General features: G+C 39.1%; 1 protein-coding gene across 7 annotated transcripts in view; it reads left to right on the top strand.

The window, feature by feature from the left end:
• The window catches only part of PARP8 (poly(ADP-ribose) polymerase family member 8), a 270423-nt gene that overhangs the window by 75156 nt on the left and 170108 nt on the right, over positions 1 to 25159 (top strand). For 4 of the 7 annotated variants that reach the window (XM_027772068.1, XM_027772069.1, XM_006149030.3 and 1 more), the window contains exons 2-3: positions 336 to 437; positions 1378 to 1432. In XM_027772068.1, coding sequence (XP_027627869.1) covers positions 347 to 437; positions 1378 to 1432 — 146 coding nt within the window. In that variant the 5' untranslated portion in view covers positions 336 to 346. Of the gene's footprint in view, positions 1 to 6; positions 249 to 335; positions 438 to 1377; positions 1433 to 25159 lie in introns of those variants that run through there. The other 3 variants (XR_003549476.1, XM_006149033.3, XM_006149029.3) reach the window with 1 other exon arrangement.

The raw sequence follows: 25159 nt of genomic DNA, 5'->3' as shown, positions 1-25159 counted from the left end.
CAGCATCCTCGGCCCCCCGCGGCCGTTGGTCCGGGCGGGGGAGGGAGAAAGTGAGACTCGGTGTCATCACCATCCATTGTCAGAAGGGGAGGAAATTGGAATCCAGCAGCGGCGAGCAGCAGCTGGGCGGTCACATCTGGGAATGCAAAGCCGACCTCCCCCTCCTCCTCCTCCACCACCACCTCCTCCTCTCTCACCCGGGATCACTTCCGAAACCACTTCGCCTTCAGCCCCTGCCTCGGCCAGAGGTTTCATTTTTAACTGAATATTTACGAAAGCTGGAAGCGTGCGACGGGGGTGGGGTGGGGTGGAAATAGCGGCTGCTTCTTTTCCAGGGATTTATTTCATGGGGATGTGTTCAAGGCAAGAGCGAATTCAGAAGGATATCGACGTCGTGATCCAGAAGTCCAGAGCCGAGAAGGACTGTCTGTTTGCAGGTGAGTTCTCGCCTTCCCAGAGCCTCGGACCCAGCGCCAGCTTCCTCTGCCCGCCTGCTGCCCCCCTTCCCAGTTTTCCGAGCGCGAGGTGTGTGGCTGGGGGTGGAGGGGTGGGTTGCACGTCCCCATTCCGGGGTTCATTTGGCAACAGCTGCTGCAGCGAGAGCGCGAGCTAAACCGGGGAGGGGGCGCCAGCCTGTCCGCTTCCCCTCCCCCCCAGTCGAGGGTAGCCACCAGCTTTGGGGGCAGAACCCGGTGGCCCGAGCAGGGTTTAGGCGGAGGGGCAGAGCGCTGTGTTCGTAGCCTCCTGTAGATGGCCGAAGCGTCCAAACCCGCCTCCCGGGTTCCAGCAGCAGCGGCCGAGCGGGGCGCCCGGGGTTTACGCATGGGGCTGGGCGGCGGCGGCCGCCGGGAATGGAGCCGGTTGCGCTGCGCTGCGCTCCTCGCCTGCGCCGGGCGCCGAGGCCCCCTGGGGGGCAGCGCTGGGCCCACATCTCCCTCCTCTGCAGCTCCCTCTCGTACCATCCGACTGGCAAATGCACTGCCCCGGAAAGAGAAGGGATTCCCGGGATTCCCGAAGTACCCGGCGCCCCTGCTTGGGGGTCGCCTTTCGTCCATTTTTCACCCCCGGGAGAGGGATAGGATTTTGCTTTCACCACCACGACCCTGGCCCGGGCCGCTTCTGGCTGCCCAGACAGGGAAATTCCCCTCCGTTACCCTGGCACCCGGCACTTGTTGCCTTTTTTTTTCAGCCTCGGTTGACACCCGACCCGGGGTGCGCAGCATCATCCCCTCCGGATCGGCGGGTTGAGGGGACCTACCCGCCCTTTCACCCTCGCCTGCCGCCCGGCCAGGCCTCCCTTTGATAGGGGCTCAAGTCACAATCCGGGTTAAAAAAATCCACTCAAGGGTTAGCTTTTAACAGGACTTTCCGTTTCAGATTTCAGATACTCAGACTCCACCTTTACTTTCACCTACGTTGGCGGCCCCAAAAGGTATTTATGTGTGTAGAGTTGCTTCATTTCCTGTTCACACGCTTGTGTTTCCTTTGTTCTTAGCGTGTTCCGTGCTCGGGTATTTTGTTTGTTTTAATTCTTGTTACAGTTCTTTAGCCACATTCCCAAGCCTGATGTCCCTCGATATTAAATAGCAGAGAAGAAATCAATGTTTGATTCTAAGTGTTTCTAAGACCCTGCCCCAGGCACCCAGCAGATCTCTTCATGTTAAAACTGTTCTGCTGTAATATTAATTGTAGACTGCTCTTGAGGCATTTTGGGCTTGATATAGTCAAGTGGGCACAAAACTGGAATACTGGGTATGAAGTAAAATGTCTAAAACACAAAAGATGTCACAAAGCAGTTTGGTCACCGGTGGTGATTTTCCTGGTGAATTGGGGCTGCACAGTGCCATATTTCCCTAAGGCTGACATATACATACTTTCTGCCAATGCTCTATACGGGTCTCTCATCCCCCGCCCCCCAGGAGTGGCATTTGGGTTTTCACATTTAGTTGTAGGAATTTGGAGAGGTATATGTAGCTGAAGTGGATGACTTCCTTCTTTTAATACTAAATAGTTAATGGTTTGAATGAGCTCGAGCTCAAATCATTTTAGTTTTGTATTTAGGAAATAGATTTCAAATGAAATGATGCCATTAAAATATGCCTTGCTGTCTGCACTTACCAAGGGAGGGCTTTCTTCCTCTTAGTTGTGTGGAAATATAGTGGTTTAAAAGAGCAGTGGCCACCGATGAGAACTGTCAGATTTAGCCTAGGGGGCTCCTCAGACAAGCCCTGCAGTTAGGACTTGACATTCAATATCATTTGACCACATTCCAAAATATCTCTTAGCTAATGGAAACATTTATGAACATTTATAAATTGCAAAAGCAGCTTTCTTCGGCAAATACATTTTTAGAAAGCTTGGAATTAATGTGAACCTTTAAAACACTTAGCATCTATGTTGCATTCTTACATCTCAATAAAGCTTTCATTAAAATGGCTATCAGGTTTTCCATATATATGATATATTTAAGCCCCTGGAGTAAGTACATTGATTTACTGGTTTAAAATGTAACAGTGAGTCACCAAACTTAAATATGTACTTTTGGGGAGAGAATAAAATTATTTCTTAATTTACTGTAGTATCATCATCTTTGTAATTATGAATATAGAAATTAAATTAGAGGAAATTTGATTTATACTGCTCCTACACTTAATATCCAAAGGACATTGATATATGACTAATACTATTGAATTGTTTAAACAGTTCAAATCGTGTATGTGGCCTATTGAAAAAATTCTCACACAAGTAGATATCTGTTGAGTTGTCTGTCTTCCAAATTTTTTTTTAAAAGTGTGTGTATTTATTTTATTAGAGACAGACATGGGTTTTCACACTATGATCCACCATCAGCCCGCTCAAGTGCACACCACCACATACAGAGGGGTCTTGGAACTCGAACCTGGAACCTTCCCATGGAGATTCAGCCTCACAGAGCGTTGTGTTATCATTGCACCACTGGCTAGCCCTGTTTTTCCAATTGTTGCTGTTCTTCTGGTGAAATTTATGGACAGGAAATCCCTGGGCATTACTTCTGGTGAAATTTATGGACAGGAAATCCCTGGGCATTAACGACCTTCCTGGTGTTTGATAAGACAACTTAATTTCTTTAAGCCTCAGTTTACTTGTCTATACAATGAGGGAGTAAACCTTACATTTAATCTCTAGAATCTGATACTGCAGTTAAGATTCTTTATCAACACTCTAACTAGTGCTAATAGAACTAGAGGCAGAGTAGGTATGAGGTCTCCAGGATCAAGACCAGAGTGTTGGGATGAATAATTAACTAATCAAGATAACATCAGTTTTACTGTAGGAACAAGTACCAAGGTTGCTCTTAAAGCAATATATATATATATATATATATACATATTTTGTCCCTGATTTAATTACCTGAATTTATATATCTAATGTGGAACAGTCTTTTAAAAGAGAAAGACTACTGGTGGAACTGCTGATGTGTTTGCTTTGTCTTCTCAAAAGTTTATTTTGGGAACCAGCAGTTAGCATAATGGCTATGTCGCTGGACTCCCACGTAGTCGACCGCGGTTCGTGTCCCGGACCCCGTGGCTTAAAACTCACGCCGGGCGCGTGTGCGTGCGTGCCCAAGATCCCGAGAGGAGAATGGAGGAGAAGGGATTGCGGCGTGACCATCCCCCCTGGGGGGTGATTTCTCGCTTTCTGTCTCTCTGTCTCTCTCTGTCTGTCTGGCGAGCGCACGCACCCTACAGTGAAAATCTCTCCAGAAAAAAAAAAAAAAAAAAAAAGTTTATTTTACAATGTATAGAAAATTGCGTTAGTATAGTGATGGTAGATAATTCTCTAGACATTTTTTCTGAAAATAAAAAAATATCTTGTTTTTACATTACTTACATTAAAAACTGATCATGATTACCTATATCCCAACCTAACATTTCAATCAGATATTAAAAATTAAAGCAGTCCTGCTCTACTTTGATTTAATGTGCTTCTCTACATAATATTCAATTACTAGTGTCATTTCAGGTAAACTGGACTGACTACATCCTTGAAGGAAGCTGGAGTTTTACAGAGAGATAGTACATGATTATCTTGAATTGTATTTAACTACCATTTCATCTAAACCATTGAAAACTTATTTCAAAGATAATTTTCTGTTCAAATTGTAGATAAAACTTAATATACCATTTCCTCTCTGATTTTCTGAGAATGATTTATACATTATTCTAAAGAGAAATCTTGATCTTGACATGTTACTATTCAAAAAAAGAGAAAGAATATTACATTTTTTTTTCTACTATGGGCATTTTTTGTGTTTCTGAGGATCAGAGGAAATGCAGAGAGGTGGTTGTGTCAAGGTTGACCTGTGACCTAATAAATTAGCTTTTTCTTTCGTGGTTTCGGAGAGGCAACATGCCCGTTCACATCTGCTATTCTGCCTTGGTGAACTTTAGGTGAGGAAGGATAGGGAGAGGAGATGGCCAATTCTTAAGGCTGACTTAATCTCATTTATCTTAGAAGGAGGGTTTGTGGGATGATAATTGTTCTCACTTTTGATGTGCAATCTGAGTCTTAGAGAGTTTAAAACATATGGTTAAATTCTCCCAGTTAAAGGGTAGTGCCGCCCTGTAAACCGTTTCTTGTCACACTCCTGAGACTTTGTTCTCCGTTTTCTACACAAGTGTCCCCAAGGTTTTTGAACAAGCAGGCATTGTAACGTCAAACAAATATGCAGCTACTTAAGAGTTACAGTTTTAATGTCTGTCGATTGAGAACTATTTAATGAAGAAGGTGTTTGTTACATGTTGAGAATTTGGTTATTAATAGCATCCACGTATGCTTGACAGCTTGTGGTGTATACATGATGGGACATCAGAAAGCTCATGGAAAATGAAATTAAAGTACAAATTATTTTGGTGCAAAAAATGTGAAAGCTTATACATATCCATGAAGTGTATTACGTATGAACTTCTTGAAGACTTCTCATGTGTGATAAGATTAATTCATTTTAGCTATGATCCTTATAATACCTCTAATTTCCAGGCTTATTGGAATAACTAAACTCTACAGCCACCTGTGTTTCAGAGCCTGCCATAAGGCCCTCACCAGTGCTGCCTCCCAATTGCAGAGGTATGCCAAAAACTGGAAACCAGAGGCCTCAATTGTACCCCATTTTGAAGTTCATACAAAAGTCATTTTTTTCCCTTACACTTTGTCATTCATGTTTGTGTCCTCTTTTCTGTCTTCCTTTACGGATTGGCAGGAAATGCCTTAAAACCTCAAAGGTTTGGGTTTCTGGTCCTTCATCTCACTTGCAATCACACATGGAGTTAGTGATAGAAGAAACAGAAGGGATGAAGTGGGTGGCGACAGCTCCTGAAGGGAAAGGAAAGCCGGCTGTGTCCCTAGGGCCAGTAGGCAAAGAAAAGGAAGGAGCAAAGAGAGACCCAGTGGGGCGGCCATGGCCCACTCTGGGATTCCCTGAGTGTGAACTCTCAGCCAGGCAGGGTTGAAACATGTAACTCCGAGTGTTTAAAAATACCTAAATGGTAAGTGCTTATCGTAAGAACAAAACTAGAAAAGACTTATGCCAAAACAAAATAAGCACATAACTCCTGTGTCTTATTAGAACTTGTATTTGCATATAGGCATATAAAATACATGCATCTGAGGATTGTATTATATGCTCTTGTGTGAGCAACTTTTTAAATTTTTCTTTCTTTCTTCCATGATTAGTAGAGACAGAGAGATACCTCCAATAGGTATCTCTGTCTTTCTGTGTGTGTGTGTGTGTGTGTGTAGAGAGGGATTTTTGCTATAAGGTGTATATACTCGTTGGAGAGACAGCGAAAAATCACATCCCAGGGAGGATAGCCAAGCCTCAACTCCTTGTCCTTGCTTCTCCTCTCGAGATTTCAGGCAATTATGCACCTATGCTCTGGGTCAAGCCTCTGCATCTGGGACTCCAACCTCAGTCAGCCATGAAGGAGTCCCACGAAGTAACCATTTTGTCATCTGCTGATCCCTCCAACAGGGTCTTGGTGTCATGATCAAGCCTGAGTCCACACCACATTATGGGGACGTATATGCCTGGAATATTTAGAGCAATCTCTGGACATGAACTTGGAACCTTCCCGTGTGGGTCAGCTTTACAGAGCCTCGTGTTTTACCACCGTGCCACTTACAGCCCCTAACTTTGCTTTTTTAAAATCCAAGAATATAATATTAGTTTTTCCTTTATAAATTGTATGAAACTTAAATCTTCACTAAATTGAGAGTTTCCCAGTCAAGAAGTGTGACTCTGCATGATAAGAAATCTATTTATACTAGAAGTTATTAGGAAATTAGGAGTTTAATATTTAGTCGAATGTTTGGAGTTGCCTATGTACACTCCTTGATGTATGAGTAGATGGCTGTTTCCTGTGGTCATGGGTAGATCGACGTTTTTTGAAGTGTATCCTTTTTGTTGTAGGAATCTTTGTATGGATCAGTGTTTTGGAGCTTCAGGTTCCACACTAATGGTACAATCCAGACTTCCTTCAAAGTGCATGCCACTTCCTCTTTCTCCTGGTCTCTGCACCCCTGCCTGGAGCACCCACCTACATCCTAACCCACATCCTCTCTTCATTTCGTCCTGTCAGCCCTCATTGTTGAGATCTTTGTTAAATCAAAGCTTCTGAGAAATCTCTCCTGAAACTTCCTCCATACCCTGCCCTTCCCCCTGTATGATTCTGCTAGGTTTTGCTCAAACCATGTGGTCATATTAAATCGTAATTGTCTGTTTACATCTATTCGACTGTGAGCGCCTTGGAGAGGGGAACCCTGTTTTATTCATTACAGTTTTCCCAGTGCCTAGTACACTGTCTAGTACAATATTCTTTCTTAATAAGTTGATGTTGAGTGAATTGCAAACTGAAAGGTCTTCTGGCAAGTGAGAATTTCCTAACCTAAATGAGCAGGTACAAAGATAACCAAACTAAGAAAAGCCCCCAATCTGGTGATGTTACTTGCAGTGGAATTTTGTATGAATTCGGAGTGACACAGTTGGCTAGCCAGGTTTTAAGTCCTGTTCACAAGTTCCAGTGCTTTCAGGGGATGGCAGGTAGTGTAATCATTTGGAATAATGGGGGAATTACAAAGATTGGCATACTGGAGTGTTTGGACTCTAAGAGTAATTGATAATTCAGTTGAAAGACATCAGCTGCCCTGTGGTGATCGGGCAGATGTGCCCTAATCCATCTGGGCCCCAAGTGTGTAATTCTGTAAGACAAGGGATGCCACGGACAGAGACAATGTAGTTGATTGTTAAAGGGTGGTTGTTTTCTTTGGACTTCCTTAGAAAGGAGTGTCTGTGGGCATGGGAGAAGATTTATTAGTCTGCATTATCAGAGGACTGTGAAGGTGTCATTATAGAGCCACAATCGGTCGGGACCAGCAGTTGGCATAGTGGCTATGTTGCTGGACTCCCATATAGTTGACTATGGTTCAAGTCCCAGACCCAGTGGCTGAAACTCATACCAGGTGCGTTTGTGTGCATGCCCAAGATCCCGAGAGGAGACAGGAGAAGAGATTCTGGCATGGCCATCCTCCCTGGGGGGGTGATTTCTTGCTTTCTGTTTCTCTGTCTCTCTCTGTCTTCCTAGGGGGTGCATGTGCCCTAAAACAAAAACCTCTCAAAAAACAAGAACCCTTGTCGCATGTGGGAGTCTAGCACTTTAACCACCATGACACCTGCCGGCCCCAAATCATAGACTATGTAGTTACTTTGAAACCGTCAAGTGCTCTTCAAAATGTCTGAGTGTAAAGAATGATTATTTTGTAAATAAAACACTAATGTGTTCCTCTGGGCAATTCATAATTTTATGGTACCAAAATATTGTTTTTCTTAAGAGTATTCCTTGGAGTCCTAGGAATCATCCTCAGAAGCTAGGGTGACAGGAGAAGAGAGTGTGAAGGAAGCTGAATGAGGGAGTAACAGTGTGAGTTTTCATATCCCTTTTTCAATTACTGCTGCTCTTAGCTGTTCTGTATAAACTTTTTTTTTTTTATAAAAAACACTTTTCATTGTTAAGTGACTTTTAAAACCACTGACCTAAAATCACCACCAATTTAACACAAGTATAACTTTATTGAAGCTTACATATTAAGACAACCTTAAATTCCATTTATTTCATGGATTAGGGTAATGCTATTAATGATATTTATTGAGCATAGTCTCTGCTCTGCTCTGTGCCTGCCTAACCTCATCCTGAGTTTACAACTAAGACAAATACGTATTTTGTCAGCCCTTTTACATTTCATAGCTAAAGAAATCAAGGCTAGGTAATTCAGATAACTTACTGTTAGTAAGAGGCAGAGTTGACATTGAATGAATTGCAGACTGAAATTTTGCAGTATTTGGAATGGAGTATATACTGCAGTGGAAGTCTATGTTTACGGAAGGTTTGAGGGGCATTGATTACACTGGCATGACAGAGTAGTTGGAAATGTTTGAGGATGGGAAGGGCTGCTAATGGGATGTCTGCTTAGGCAGGACGGAAAATCTACTGGTTGGTAAGGAAGTTCTTGAGCCTGGTGGTAAATATGATAGTTGGAAAATTATGTACAGTAGGTGTGGAATATTTACATAAATATTTGGACAGTCCATTTAATTTCCCTATCATTTCTCACTATAGTGTATATGTTTGTGTATGTACATGTATGTGTATATATATCACACACATATTACAAACACATATGACATATGTGTGTGCATATGTGTATATGTGTATATATACATATATATACACACACATATATTTCATGTACATATACACACATGTGAAATTTTGCCCATCCTGAAAATATTTTGTACTTGCCTGGATTTGCCATAGGAGATAAATCTTGTTTTAAGATAGCTGCTGCTGATTTGGGCAGTTTATTTTAGTTAGGTGTAGTCAAGTTATTGACATGTAATCGTTCTCTTTCTCATTCTCTTTAAGTTTCTGAAATTCCATCATCCATGTACCTCAGGAAAAACTAGTAAGACGGGTTTTTCTTAAGAAGACCTTTTATCTCCCTTTTATTGTAACATAATTTGCGTTTTCTGTTGGAGTTATATCACTTGGAGGCTGGGCTTTTCCAAATGAATATTTATCATGTTCGCCTTAACCCAGCACATCATAGTAAATTCTCATTTCCTTTTAAAAGAAGCTTCTCTCTTCCACCTTTCTCTGCTTGGTATTGTAGCACTTCAACCACCACATTGAGTCCATGCCTTGTAGGACTTCACTTGATCAATCACTTTAACCTAGTGTCTTTTAAAATTCTTGATTATCAGCTTCTTAATGATCCAAATGGAAGTGTGAATTTTATTTGTTCAGAAGCCTCCAAATGTCATCATGTTTTTTTTTTTTTTTTTTTTCCTTATAAAACTTAAACTCTTGTTCTGGGCTTTCAGGAGCCACCTGCCTTGTCCATTCTTGTGTGTTTCCCAGGCCCCCACATACCAAATTCTTCTTGTTACTTGACCTCCCTGTCCACGCAGCAGCAGTTTGTATTAATTTAGTATGTACTGTTTCAGGTTTATTGGTTGATAACATCTGAATGGTGTAGTACGGTTGGTTTGAGTTTTAAGACCATGATTTTTAATATCACAGAGATCAGTTCATTTATCTTTATCTTGCCCAGGAATGGTATCTTGTATGCAAGTGGTATCTTGGAATGTATAATGTATGCACAAGAGGGTAGAGTAAGAACATGAGTAGAGCAAAGTGAGAGGGAGAGAACACAGTGCAGTTTGAGGAGGGCATGATGAGAATATAAATAGATTATCTCCATCTATTCCAGATGAACAGCAGCAGTGTCGAATGAAGTTTCTTTGCATCCCAGTGACTGATGAAAACGCTTCTTGGTATTAAACAGAGGATGACAGATCCTTAAATGTTGAATTTAAAAGGGAGACATCTACTAAGCCTTTGTGCAGGCAGGTCAGTTTTCCTTTTTCAAAAATTAGCAGGAAGCTGACTCTTACTTGATGTTCCCCAATGTACTTTCTCTGAACATTTTGAAACGTACTTTGAAAGGGTGACTTTGTCAACTAGTTCTGAAGTTATTCATATTTTTGTTTTATTGTTTAATAAACAAGTACAGGCTGTTATCCAAGAATGACTTATAAAATATTGGCTGTATTTAAAATAGAGAATTGAGGCAGAGACTAATATAACTACTTTGTGTTTGTTAACCTTTCTATGAAGAAAAAAGGTACAGACAAAAAAGAAAAATCAAACTTAAAAAAAATACTCTAACGCACAGAGCTGCATATAAAAGAGTCATTATAAGTCAAATTAAAAAAAAAAAGTTACACCGAAGTTTTCTACCAAAGTGGCTAGACTACAGTCAATATGTCTTGAATGACAAAGTGATATTATTCTTGTATTCTGTGATGGCATTTCCTAAAGTGTTTAATTAGATGTTAAATTTGTGGCCAAATATGTCTGGGAAATGCTTAGTTAAACAATATTAAACAGTTTTAATGGTTAGCTTTTTAGAGCCTTTTTATATTTTAGTGTGTATTGTGCATATCTAAGAGGTGAATGAAGTATTCAGGTTTTTTCAGACTTATTTGATTACAGATCTGGAACATCTCAAGAGAGTTGTTTTGTGGAAAACACTTTGGCAAACTCTGAGTCTTATTCATTAAAAATAGTTTGTGGGTAAATAATAGTGTAATAGAAATGGAAATTACTGATTCACATGGAGCCCTGAAGAATCTATTTTCAGCTGCTTTCATAGATGTTGTTTGTGACAAGAAAAACGTAGGCATTTGGCATTTTATGCCACTACCTTTTCTACGTGAGCATTTATTTCTCTGGTTCGCTCACTTTCTCCTCAGTTGTGCTGAATCCATTTATGATAAGGGCTCTCAACTATTCTTATTCATCAAAGCCCTGAAGTTAGCAGAGCCCTCTTTGGTACATGATTAGAAGTCAGTCTCATAAGGAAGTGTTAGAGATAGATAATGATTCTGTGTAACAGAAGTACTCATTATGTCCTCTTAAATTCTGTCACTTTGCAATAGAGCTTCTTGGTGAGCAATCTAGGGTGGATTATACTTTCGGAAAAGTTCACGGTGAGGGAAATCTGGAATTTATCTACAGTTTTCATTTCTTAGTTAAATTAATTGCATTTGTTTTAAATAAATGAATGAGGTATCTATTTGGTAAGATAATTTTCCCTTAAGTGACCAAATGAGAAATTTAGCCACGGATTTAAAAGTATTTCTCAGAGTTTTCAGCAATAGTTGGGGAGCAAAAGCTCCCTGCTTTTTTTTTTTATTTTTTTAAGGCAGTGGCATTAAATTTTAGGAAGCCACATGTCACTTTTTAACAAATGATTGAATGATCGAAGTATGAATCTTCTGCTTTAACATGCACTCCTGTGGACACAGAAGAGGCATATATTTAAAATGATTCATATTAACAGTAGGCATATTCCTGTGTGAATACTCCTTGGCTTTTGTTAGTCAGGGAAACCAGAGTAATCGCGCAGGTACCAGGAACCTACTAGGTTCTAGAATTCTTACTTCGGAGTCAGTGTGCAAAATCTAAGCTAAGTGTATCCTTTATGTGACAACACATTCATCAGTCTCTGTGTATCCATGTCATTGATCTAAGAACAGAGTCTTAGATACTGACTGGGAGAGCTACACTGAATGCTAAAATCTGCTCCATGAACAAAAGCTGATGCAGTCATCATTTCTCATTAAAATGCACCATGGCTAGATATGCAGCAAAAAAAGAGAAAAAAAAATAGCAAGCCCTCCAGCTGAAAGACAGTCATTATTTTATTATTACTACAGAATTTGAATAATTTCTGAAGTGAACGGTCAGAATTCTTTTTAACGAAGAGAAAAGTTGGCATTTGAATAATTCACTATAAGCCAAATTCTTGATGCTTTTCAAAACAGTCCATCTTAATGGGAAAACCAGCCTGGAATGGTGATTTCAGTGAGTGTCTTTGGTGATTTCAGTGAGAGCCCATATTCTTGGTTGAATTTGACTCCAAAACAATGAAACTTGAGCCAAGAAAAATTTTTTGAAATCATGCTAGTTGCAGATTGATTTAATATGAGTTTCTTGGTTGATTTCCTATGCCATGACTGTAAAATTTTCACTATCCTCAATTCTTAGTGTCTAATATGCATAGAATCCCTTCCAACTGCAGGCAGTTTGCAGGGAGAAATCTAGTTACAGGAGTAGTTTTACAGAAGTCTTTAAAACAGAGAAATGTTAGCATTTCTAGCCTTCTGGGGCATCCTGGGAAATGTTACCTTTTAAGTGTACTTTTTAAATCTAAAGGCCAAGTAAGACTTTAATTTCTAGATAAAGATTCTGAAACATAGGAAGTTATTTTTTTAACCTCACAAAGGCACATCGATTTGAAGCAGAAAAATATAAAAATAGTTAATATTTCTGTGAAATGAAATGCCTTGGCACAAAACTCAAATATATTACGTGGAAGTAAATCACAATTTTATATTGGAAAACATGTGCTATCAATTTTCACCATAGAAATATAATACTTAATAATGCTGGTGCACTACTCAAATTAATTACGAGTTGCTTTATTTCTTTAAATACTGAGCTTAAATATAACACATGTTTGAAGTGTGTGTGTGTTTCACACACACAGGTACACACTTGCAGCACATATTGCAACTGCATTGCATTTTAAGCCTGTCTTGCCTGAACATGTAAAGATAGATAACATTCTAAGCTTTATTTGAAGACAGTAAGACTATGACGATTTATCTATTTCTCTCTCTCTCTGTCTCTGTAGTTAGGTATAGATACATGTGTATATCTGATAGAGGTAAATACATAGGTATGGGTAGATGTGGATATACAGCTCTAGATATATGAGAGAGGAAGAGGAGGTTAGGGATCTCAAACATGGGAAGTGCTAATATTTGGATTACCCTGGAATATATGTTTTTGGGGAGAAAGGTCATATGTCTTTTGGGAGCAGTGATATGGAAGGTTGGCAAGAGGCACTAAATATAGTTTAAAGTGACTCCGATACTATCGAGTTGTCAGGAAAGTAATGATGCATGTTCATGTAGAAAACCAGAAAAATACGTCATGACTTTCCCAATAACCTAATAGATTATTGCCTCTAGAACTACCACATACATAAAATTCTTTATGAATTGGACTGAGTTTATGGATTAATTTTAGCTAAAATATTATTAAGGTTTATGAAATGACATTACATATTTTCCAAAAGAAATACTGTGGCAGTAAAGTTTTAAGATTATTTTAAAAATTGTTTATAACTCTTAATATTACAACATGGCATAGCAGAATAAACATATTGATTTGAATTTCTCCTAACCAACCGGTCAAATTCTCTTAGTCTTGATTTTATCATGTGTAAAATGACAGTAATATTTGAGGGTTTTCAGAACTGTGCTAGATGCTAAGATGGGCAATGAAATTCCTTAAGACCACTGTTAGGCTCAGACTTGATGGTTCCCCAGTAGGACCTCAAAAAGAGCTCTTAAACTCATGGTTGTGATGAAGTATAGCAAAATGATATAGATTAAAATCAACAAAGGTCTAGCTGCGGTGGCATATGTGGTGGTGTGCCATTGTGCAATACTGGAGCCATACAGGAAGGGCTTGGTTCAGATGCCTTGTAAAATGGAATGTGCCGGTTGTACCTGTGGGCATGCATATGATCCTAGCTGGCTGGAAGGCTGATGGGGGATCGCAGTGTGGGAGACCTTGTCAAGGGTCGCTGTCTCTCTCACATGAAAGATAAAAACAAAAAAAAACCCTAAAAACAAACAAACAAACACGTATAACATCAAAGACTAATGAGACACAGTCCAGGAGAAACCAGGCACAGGCTCTCTCATTGAGTCTCACTGTTGTGCTTAATTCTCCTGGAGACACTGTGATGATGGTGTTGACTAGGGAACTCAATGGCAACAATGGCAGTGCTGTTGACTAGGAAAGCTTAGCTGAGCCTTGACTTTTTTATTGGGTATCAGTCGGGTATTCAGTACCTAACTGTTCTCAGCTATGCAGTCAGAGTCAAACAGGTGTTCACCATAAATCACATTTGTTAGCATAGATCCTGTGATCAAAATGGTACTGTGTGACCTAAGACCTCAGGCATGTAGAACTACTTTTATCAACTATAATGTTCCAAGAGCCCAGAGCTTATGTTCTAGGAGCTCGCCAGGGGTCAGATCTAAAGACAGGTTTCTCTTGAAAATGTACAGGGTTTGGGACCAGCAGTTAGTGTAATGGCTATGTCGCTGGACTCTAATGTAGTCAACTGCAGTTCGAGTCCCGGACCCGGTGACTTAAACTCACACTGGGCGCGTATGCGTGCGTGCCCAAGATCCCGAGAATAGAATGGAGGAGAAGGGATTGCAGCGTGACCATCCCCCCTGGGGAGTGATTTCTCGCTTTCTGTCTCTCTGTCTCTTTCCGTCTGTCTGGCGAGCGCACGCGCCCTATGGCAAAAACCTCTCAAAAAAAAAAAATGTACAGGGTTTGAGCAGCCAAGGCTTGTGGAGTTCATCCTTTCCAGCATAAGTGCCCGATGGTATCCAGCTCAGGGTCAGGCAGAGAAGGCAGTATTTTTATTACTCACAGCACCAACTCAGTTCTACTTCCTGGGGACCATAGATAATGTAAAGGAGAATGAGAGGGGGAGGAAAGGGCCCTTTAATAGGGCCACCACTCTGATCTATAATATAAAATTTCACAACTTAAAATGACATTAATTTGTAATAAGGAGCAGTTTATTAAAAAAAAACTACAGTATATGTATTCAAGAGTAAAAAAATAGCAATAGTACGTGCATTTGTATGATTGAATGCTATTTTTTATTTTCAGTGTCACAAAGTTCAAGTGTAAAGCTTGGAATCCAAAGATTTTCCAGGGCCGGGCTGTGGCTCAACAGTAAATTGCTCTGCAAGGTTGACCCATATGGGAAGGTTTCAGGTTTATGTCAAAAGACCTCCCTGAGTACACTGGGCACACATGTTCCATGATCTGGGACTGGCTAAGGCTGGGTGTTGGATCATGGTATCAGGATGGTATTTTCTTTTCTTGTTCATGGATGAAATAAATAAAAAAAAAGGAAAAAAAAAAAAAAGAGAGAGAGATTCTCCAGGCTCTCAGCCATTATCAGGCCACTGCAGCTAGTAGTATTTTTCCTATCTTTGTTCTAGGTTCCTAATGTTCACCTGTAGCTTTAGTATAGGTAGAATTTATTGTTCTAATTAGGAAAATCCTAGGGTTTGTTTACATTTTTATTTGCTCAACCTTGCTTTTTTGCCTTTTAAAAGTGAACTACATATCATTAAAAATTAAATAGTCTAGGAAGTCAACTGAACCTATTTTAGGGTCATGATAAGAGTCCTTTTGGAAGGTGGCTCACGTTGGACCACTCTCCACTGTCCTTAGGAAGTCTGTGTATGTTCTCATGTGTTTGGCAGTTCCCACTGGCTTTTCTTGCATTGGCTAGCATGTGACACATTATCCTCTTCATAGGGAAGGAAAGAAAAAAAACAAACCCTTTTTATTTCAGGGCTGCCTCTTACCTCTACTCAATAGGCAAGTGGTTAATTCCAGTGCAAATAATACAGGGGTGACAATCAAGTGAAGTGGAATATTCTGTTGAAGGCCGAGTTCACATTTTTGCTGACAATGGCCGATAAACATCACAACTTCCTCCCGCACAGGGGTGAGGGGATTTATTTGATATTGGGTTGTCGGGAAAGTCATGACCCATTTCTGCATAGAAAAACATAGAAAAATACTTTATGACTTTCCCAACTACCTAATATTTTAGAGACATAAGTAAGAAAACTGAATCTTAAAATCAAAAACGTACAAGAACCGAATAAATGCTTGCTTCAGCAGCTTATGGGAATAGGCGAAAGAGACAAATAATTCTCATTTACTGCTTCTAAGTTATCTTCTAATTGTCCCAAGTAAATTTATCATTTACTCCACAAAAATTTGGGGAAGCTTGTTAGAAGTTTCATACATTCTGATACCCTGGATTTCCTGAACATTTACATTTTAAAGTAAAATATCTGTTTGATCATTTAAATTAATTTAAGAAATGTCTTAAAGGGAAAGCTGTTTAGAGTCTGTGGGAGACGGTATTTTGGGACTGGGTAGTCGTTGCTGGGCTGGCCGCTTCTGCCTCCTTCAGAACCCTGGATCAGTTTTCTGCAAGATTCCAAGTTTTTTCTTTTACACCAATGACTCTCCTGACATTTGGAGTTGCGGCGACTGACAAGGTGGGAAAGAGAAAGGGTGAATGAGCATAGATAGAGGTCATTTGTAAACCAACTGTACTGAGTGTTTCTCTATTCCCTCTGTGTCTGTCTGGCTATCTCTCCCTCTCGGTAACACTGAGACCCAACAGAAATGCATGGAATGGGCCCAAAGGCAAATTAAATTTATTTCATTTTAAGCAGAAATATATCTTTTAAAAAGTAATATATTGGAAAAACAAATTTCAATTGTCAATTACATTTTACTGAAACAGTTTTAAAAATAAAACGTATTTAAGAGCCATCAAATTCTTGTCAGTTAAAACTTAAGAAAAAACAATATTTGCTAATGGGGTCAGATATATTTATATGATTCTTCTATAATTGTACCTCTGATAATACATATTCTTTTTAGTTGAAACTAGCATCTACTTATGTCTTATTAATAGGGAAAATATTTATGTGAATTAGTTTTTAAGATAACCAAAGTATCTTTTGAATTCATGAACGTTTTGTAAAATAACCAAATTATCTTTTGAATTCTCATAACATTTTGTAAAATTAAAAAAATTCTAATACACTTAAGGTATTAATATGCCTTCTTAAGAAGGGAACCAGGAATAATTTTTGCTTGTTTATTTGTTTTAATGGCAATTCATTGATTTTATGAAAAATCAAGCATGCCCTTGGGTCTTAACATACTAAGGCTGATTTTGTCTGTCCAAATATATAAGATTTACTTTTTTATTGAAATCTGATTTTATAATTCTGTCTTCTTTCTTACCACATAGCTTCCAATGTCACTAACTCCTGGAAAGGGGAAGCCTATGTTACTGACATTTAAAAGCCTTAGGAAAATGAATCGTACTTTATGAGCTGGTATTATCTTTCCTACTGAACATATGTGATCAATACACTAGCAAGCTTTGAGGGAAAAAATTAATTCTTTTTTCTTTTTGCTAATTGAAATGTCCTTAAAAAATGTTACATTTCCTCCAGGTTTTAGCTGTGTTTAGTAGTTACTCTTTAAAAATTGTAGATTGATGTGCATAAGTTTTTATAGACTCTGGGTCTATTTCATCCATTCTTGTTGGGTCACTGATCTGTGGGGCAAATGTCATATAGTAATTCTTGATGTGGTTAGGAGTTTTAGGCTTTTTTTTTTTTTTTAGCTCCTGTCTATTTAGAATGAAAAGGATTAGCAATGGGAAACTGAAAACAAAGATGGTAAACATTCCTCTGTAATGTCTATAAGCAGCAAGCTTATGTGTGATTCATTCATTATTCTTTAAGTCAGTGAAGAGCTTCATATAAAATTTCATTTCAATTTGAACTCCTTGTAAAGCATTTGATCTAAAATAAAATTAAAGTCCTGTCTTTGAAGTTGAGGAGAGGTCTCCAAGAATCAGAATAGGGTGTCTTTCAACCTGAAGTCCTTTAAGCTTCTGTGAGTTGAGGGTTAAGTAAAAAAAGCAAACCGTGTAGTGTGATTATTAAGGGAAAAACTATTTCATGTGGTTACTGTTAAGTGGGTTATGGGACACTCTAGCTCTTAATACCCCATTATCTATCCTCCTATCTCCCCATACCCTATTCTACTTTGCCAGTTTGTTGCCTGTAATACATGTGAATGGAAAACAAATAATTAAGCTTGTCAGAAGTGTGTCCATTATGACAGATTTTGTTGAAGGATCCTAAAGAATATAAGGACATGACTTTGTGACATATTTCTTGGTGATTTAAAATTTCTCTGTTTTGCTTTCCTCTGTGGTAATTTTTTTTTTTTTTTTGGAGAGGTTTTCGCTATAGGGCACGTGCGCTCGCCAGACAGACAGAGAGAGACAGAGAGACAGAAAGCAAGAAATCACCCCCCAGGGGGGATGGCCACGCCACAATCCCTTCTCCTCCATTCTCCTCTCGGGATCTTGGGCACGCATGCACACGCGCCCGGCGTGAGTTTTAAGTCACCGGATCCGGGACGCGAACCGCTGTCGACTACGTAGGAGTCTAGCGACATAGCCATTACGCTAACTGCTGGTTCCCCTCTGTGGTAAATTTTGTAATTATTTCATAATCACTGGTCTTAGAGGCTTGGCTACAGAGCACTGTAAATGTTACACACGGTACCAGTTGCCATATTGGCAGGTGGCAGTGCATAATAGACGGTTAGAATTTCACTGTCTGAACAAGGCTGTGTCGTTGGAAATGTGTTATCCCAAGCATGCGTACATTCTCCACTTTTCCTGACTGGAAATACCTGCATTTGTCTGGAATTGAATGCACAGAGGGGTAAGGACTGAAGTGGGGGTGGGCTCAAACATTCGTTGCCACTTTCCTTGCTTGTAAATTGTTCACTTTATTTGAATACGAATACAATTTTCTACAAGAATATGAAACTAACATTTTGCTAAGCTAAATTTTAATGAAATCATTTGTACTTTTTTTATAGTCATTTAACATTTTCAGTTCGTGTGGTGATATTAATTCTGCGAAGTACTAGAGAGAAAGAAATGTTATTCAATATGATAACCACCTTGTTACTGCAGAAGTGTAAAAGTTTGGCATTTTAAATATCAAATGTTTTAAGTTTTAAGAAAAAATTGCTGGTGTTCCACAGCACAGAGAGATAATATATGCTTGCTCGTGTCTCCAGTCTTTCCTTTATAAAATCAAGGCTAGGAATCTTATATTATTTTAAATGCTCAAAATTAGGTCATGTACATATTGTCTTGGACTTCCAATTCATAAGTAGTATCCTCATGAATAGTGAAGATAGGATATACTTCCATTCTACCAGCTGTATAGCTCTGGGCCAGAGGTGAACATGGAGTGATAATAGTATTTTCAAGTGGCAGTAAACTATTTTTCTGTGATCTCTTGTATAAAATGTATGATGACTTTTTTTTTTTCCTCCCCTGAGCTAATATTGGAACATATGGTCTGGTAACTGTGAATCCGTTTGGGGAGGGCAAGATAAAATGCTTCAAATCAGGACTGACCTGGAAAGGCCTTGGTCCCAGTATTTGTGGAGTAGGAGGGGAAAGGCTAAAAATGAACTTTAAAAGCGCCGGAAGCATAAAGAGTACAGATTAGCAGCAAAACTCAGAAATCCGTGATGAGGAGATTGGGGAAAGTGCCTATGATAATGCAGCAGGGGCTCAGATGGAAAGCCAACCACCGAGGACATGGTTTAAATACCTTGATCCTAGCTGGATTGTGAACCTTTATTTACTGGGAGGAAGTTCTTTAACCCTTCTCAAAACTTCTGTCAATTTCAGAGTAATGTAAATACATGTTCCCTTTGGCTATTTTACAAGGACGTTGAGGATTAATTAAATTTAAGAAAGTAGTGCAGTGAACTCCCAGGAGATAGAAATAGCTGTTTATCATTTTTCTCATCATTCATTCCTTATGCATTCATTTTACAAATATTTGTTGAATACTGATTATAATGAAGACACCAGACCAGATGCCCTAATGGGGGCTGCAAAGATGAATGATTAGGGTGACTTCTGCCCTCATTATTTTATGTGTTCATATATATACATTTAATTCCCAGCTGTACTATGAATATGTTCATATGTCTTAATATTACTAGTCTCAGCAATAGTTTATCTTTTACTAATATCACTGACACATTTTTTTCATTTCATATACTCATGTTTCTTTTTAAATTTAGGACCATTTTGTTCTCATATAGTAAGAAATGTTTTTCCCATGTTATAAGCAATGCTATATGAACTATTTTTTTCTTACCAATGAAAGAAAAATGACTAATTCTAATCGTAAACTGAAGAACACTTCCTCTATTAAAATACGTCTAACCTTTATTTTCTATGGCACATTCAAAAGAGTTTCAACCTTATACTGTTGTTTGTGAAAATATCACTAAGTAGAAATTGAAAAAGAGAGCCTCTAGTGTTTATATCTTAGCATTAAAGAAGCATACATTAATACACAGGTTGAATTCCATTATGCTAATTTTCAAGGACAGGAACTTAAATCTTTACAATGAGCACGTATTGGCTATTCTAGTAGAGGAGTGCATAGTTTTCCAGGGAGATTGGTGAAGGTTTCCTGGTTTATGTCACTTGCGAGCTGGTTCTTGGCATTTACGAAATAATGAATATTTGAATGAGAAAGTTTTACTACCTGCATGAAAAATGTTAATATTTCATTTTAATCAGTCTGAGCATGTGAAAGTAGAGCAATTCATGTGGTGTGTCTGATACTCTCCTCTGAGTTCAAAAAGAAACACACTATTCTAAGTTAGGTTAGAAAGGAAGAGAATTTATCTCCTTGATTTATTTTCAGTTTGAGTTTGTGCTTTTGGTAAAGGAAAATAATAGTCCTGGAATCAGCAGTCTTTGTCACTGCCAAATAACCTAGACACGTTGACTTTTTTGAACTGGATGTATAAAGCAATAGCTAGGCGTGTAGTCTTAGAGATGACTAGGAAGACATAGACTGGTGAATTAGCATGAAAATTATGGGCTGAAAAAATGCTGGATTCAGAATAATGGTAAGTGACAGCTAAAGTTTTTATATGCATTTATATGTTCTCTATTCTACAACTTATGTAATGTCATGGATATAAAATGTCTCAATGTAGTCTTGAAGGAGCACCAGCATCCAAATTCTGTTTAAATCACAGGAGCCTATCAGAGAATTTAGAGTGATATTTTAGGACTATACTAATGTTATTTGTGAACCAGAGTCTGGAGTGATTTCTGAGATTCACTTTACTTGCATATTTATAGCATGGACTTAAAAAAAAATGATTATCATGGGATGGCTACTTTAAAAGCTAAGAGCTTAGGAAGTGTCACAGATGGCATATATTTGTGCTCCTTCGCCCTGTCCTGTTCCCTGAAGTAGGATGTGGGATACAGTGATTACACTGTGTAGGTGATGTGCTTGTCGGCAACCAGGGAATTTCTGGTTCTGCTGTAGTTGTGTTGGGTGAAGATCAAGTCCTTTAATGTCTCTGTTGTTTCACTTGTGCCATGTAAAAGCCAGTTGCTCTAGATTTCTTTACTGTAAGCTTCTTTTTCAGATATGCAGATGTTATGATAGTCCTGGTCAGAAATTCTCTTTGCATTTAGCTAAAAATTATTGTTTGTAGGTTAATAGAGAATGGAGATAAGTAAGCCAGGATTTCTGGAATACCAGGTCAGTCTTCTTATGAATGAAGAACTACACGAGACTTTGTGTGTTTTGACTGTGCAGGTCGGAATGTCATAATTTGCTATGACAGAATACCCAATTTAGATTGGCTTAAAGAAAAGGAGATTTTGGGAACCAGCAGTTAGCGTAATGGCTATGTCGCTGGACTCCCATGTAGTCGACCGTGGTTTGCGTCCTGGACCTGGTGGTTTAAAACTCACGCCAGGTGCGTGTGCGTGCGTGCCCAGGATCCTGAGAAGAGAATGGAGGAGAAGAGATTGTGGTGTGACCATCCCCCCTGGGGGTGATTTCTCGCTTTCTGTCTCTATGTCTCTGTCTGTCTGGTGAGCGCATGTGCCATATAGCAAAAATCTCTCCAAAAAAAAAAAGAAAAGGAGATTTTGTTAACTCTAGACTCAGTGGTAGGTTGGGTTTCTTGGTTGATTGATTCAGGGCTCGACAATGTTTGCAGGGACTGGATTTCTTTTCAAAAGTCAGCTCTTGCCTTCCATGTCAGCTAGCACTATTTCCCCATGCGATGTAAGACCCCTGCCTACAACTATAGTGGTTCTTCCTTTTCCATGTCCGGGGAGGAGAGGTGCTTTTAGAAAATTATTATCTTAGACCTAAATTCCATGTTTAATCCCTAGACTCAGGGATGAAATCAGCTATTGTCAAATTAGCTGTCCTGAGGAAGATAAGCTACAGTGAAAAAATAAGAATATGTCTGTATATTTAAAAAAAAAAATTCTTTTTCACTTCCTTGGGAGAGACAGACAGAGAAAAAAATGAACGGTAGAGAGAGGTACCACAACAGAATTCCAACACGGTGACCCTGCCCCTAGCTCCAGCCAACTGGGATCATAAGTATCATGATCTCCAGGGGATTACCCCTGTTCCCAAACCCAGTACTTTCTTATATGGCCTCTCCATCAGGAAACATTGCATTACCACTGTACCACTGCAGCTGGCCCTGCAGGCATATTTCTAAGAAAACATTTCTAAGGCATAGATGTTGGTTCAGCACTCACAAAGTCCTCTGGAGAGAGTTTTTCCAGTTCATAATTTATTTACTTTTCTGCTTGGCCTTGGAGAATCTAAAGAATAGTTGCACTTATCTTAAACAAATGAGTGTACTGTGTTATGTGAAATTGGTAAACTGACAACACACAAACTGACATTCACAGCACAAGCATGAGTTTGCCCAGAGAAGACTTTTGTAACCTCTTTTAGTATTTGTGCTGTAAACCTCAAAGATTCCTGGGGAGCAGGCTTGCATAAGAAGAAACTTCTCAAGAGGTAGAGATTAATCTAGAAAAATATCAGAATATGTCATAAGGGACCACCCTCTTCTAAGTTATGTCATGGGGATAATGAGAGGTGTGTTTATTTTGATTTTTTTGAGAAACATTATGATTTATTTAGAACTTGTGTGTTATTATTAATATAGTTTCAAAACCACACACATGACATAAAATATGTATGGATATAATAAGAATTCAAAATCAGATAGTTCTCATCTCTATATACAATATAATTATGACAGTTCTCTATATTTACCTAATACCTAGAAAGTAATTCTGGTTTGACTCTTGAGGTAGCATTTAAATTCTCTACAAAAAGAAAATCGCTTATCTGTGATCCATAGTTACATACATCTTATTTTGTTGTATAACCTTGTTAGTTAAGAAAATTAAAATATTAAGAAAATCATGATATATTGTTGATTGAAATGTGGTCTAAGGTGCTCAGACAAGAAAATGATAGCTTAGGTGTGCTAGATCTCGGGAAGATGCCATTCAGGACTGCTTGCTTGTTCGTGCCAGAGGATGGGGTGAGTTTGTGAAGATGTTTAAGTGTGAGTACTTTCTCTTGATGCATTCTTCAGGGGGCAATACATTGGTCTTAGGGAGCTTTTAAGCTATTCTCTTGCTGTCTGGGGAAGAGATTATTATTTAATTGTCCAGTTATTTGAGGCATATTTTTCCAGGCACCGAATCTGAAACTGTAAGCTGATTACTTTGTCCTTTTGTCCACTGTACTCACTCTGGTCAGATATCGCTGCTTTTGATTTTCTTGACCAACATGGAAGGTTTTTACATTTACTGAGTGTAGTCTAGGCTTGCCACAGTGACCAAATACCTCTGCAATGTGAGCCATTTAATTCTACTGAGTTTTCTTCCTCTCTTATTCTCTAAACCAGTATTTGGCACGGGGGCCTCTGCTCCATTTAATCACTTAAGGAGTCAGGTCGAAGAGCCTCCTTCCTGTGTATGTACCACCTGGAAGCACTCCTTTGGTCTCCGTGTTATGGAAGAAGAAGCTGGAGAAATCTGTATGGTTCTTTCACTACTACAGCCCAGAAGTGTATCCTCTTATATTTCATAGGCTCATAGTAATATAGATCTGTTGAACCATAAGGGGTGTAGTGAACCTGAACAATTAGGACTGTTTGATAAGTGTTAGTAAGCTTGCTATATATTTTCCTAAATAAGAAAATGTTTCAGTTTCTTCAGACCTGATGAGTTGATGGGGATCGATTCATTTCCTCACCCACCACCTCATTTGATAGAAGGGCCTCTTGAAATCCATACCTCTCTTGGGTCATCAGAGAAGTCATGACACCTTTTTTTTTGCATAGAAAAGCAGGAAAACACATCATGACTTTTTTGATGACCTCATAGATAACTATTAAATGAGGCATAAGTCCCACCATGTACCTGGTTGCGCTGTTTTGTATTAGAGGATTCTTTTGGAAACCCTGTCATTCTAGCTTGAGCTGCCGCTACTGATATTTTGGGGGAACGTCCCACAATGTCTCACTTTCATTCCCCTCATTCCCTTCCTCTTCTACTTCTCCATGAACCCAAGGAGACAGGAAGACTCTTCTATGTATTCTCAACAAATTGGAAACAAACTGTTAGTCATACTTTAACTTATTGGTTATAGGCTTAACTAGAGATTGGGCTGCCTCCAAGGCAGTCTTACTGTACCGGCTCATACCCTTTTCCTTTACATTAGGACCTGGAATCAGTGAACTATGAATGATGGCAAGAAAAAGAAATTCCTACTTGATGGCTTCTGTTTCTTTTTGGAAGAAGGTAGAGGAACAGAAATTGAGAATGGCAGAAAAATGGAACTAGGCACTATGAAGAGCTGTGGAAAGGGGAAGTGAGATCTCTAATGCTGCCCCCACACCCCCACCCCCGTCCCTGTACAAAATCCTCTGCTTTTCTAAAGCTTTGACTGTTGCTATACCATCTTTTCTACTCTCTCTCTGGTATTTATCAAACACCTGGTTATTCTCTTTAATTTTTTTTTTGAAGAATTTGACACTTGATTGTCAGTCTTCCAGTTCACCACAAATCTAGCCAGCACATGAATGACTGCAGGGTTCACATTGATGATCCACTTGATAGTCCAAGGCCCTTTAATTCTTCAGCCATTTCATCACTAGTATTTTCACATCCTTACTGCTTAGGCTGCACTCTGGAGTTCGTAGTCCCCTAGACCTGCATCAATTCTGGCATATTTAACCTACATACCTCACTTTCTGACCACAAAGTCCTGTCTTTTCAGTTCACATTATTACTGACATCAATTCACTAAGACATTTGGGCTCATGGCCCCATTTCAAACACTCATCTCCCTATATCTTCTCAACTTCCTGTTTTTTATCCTTTTTTTTTTTTTTTTTTTTTTGTTTTGGGGGTGTTTTTTTTATAGGAAAAA

Source organism: Tupaia chinensis, unplaced genomic scaffold, assembly GCF_000334495.1.
Source record: "Tupaia chinensis unplaced genomic scaffold, TupChi_1.0 Scaffold000251_1, whole genome shotgun sequence".
NCBI lineage: Eukaryota > Metazoa > Chordata > Mammalia > Scandentia > Tupaiidae > Tupaia > Tupaia belangeri.
Note: the sequence above shows the minus strand (reverse complement) of the source record. Positions and strands in the feature narration are given on the sequence as shown.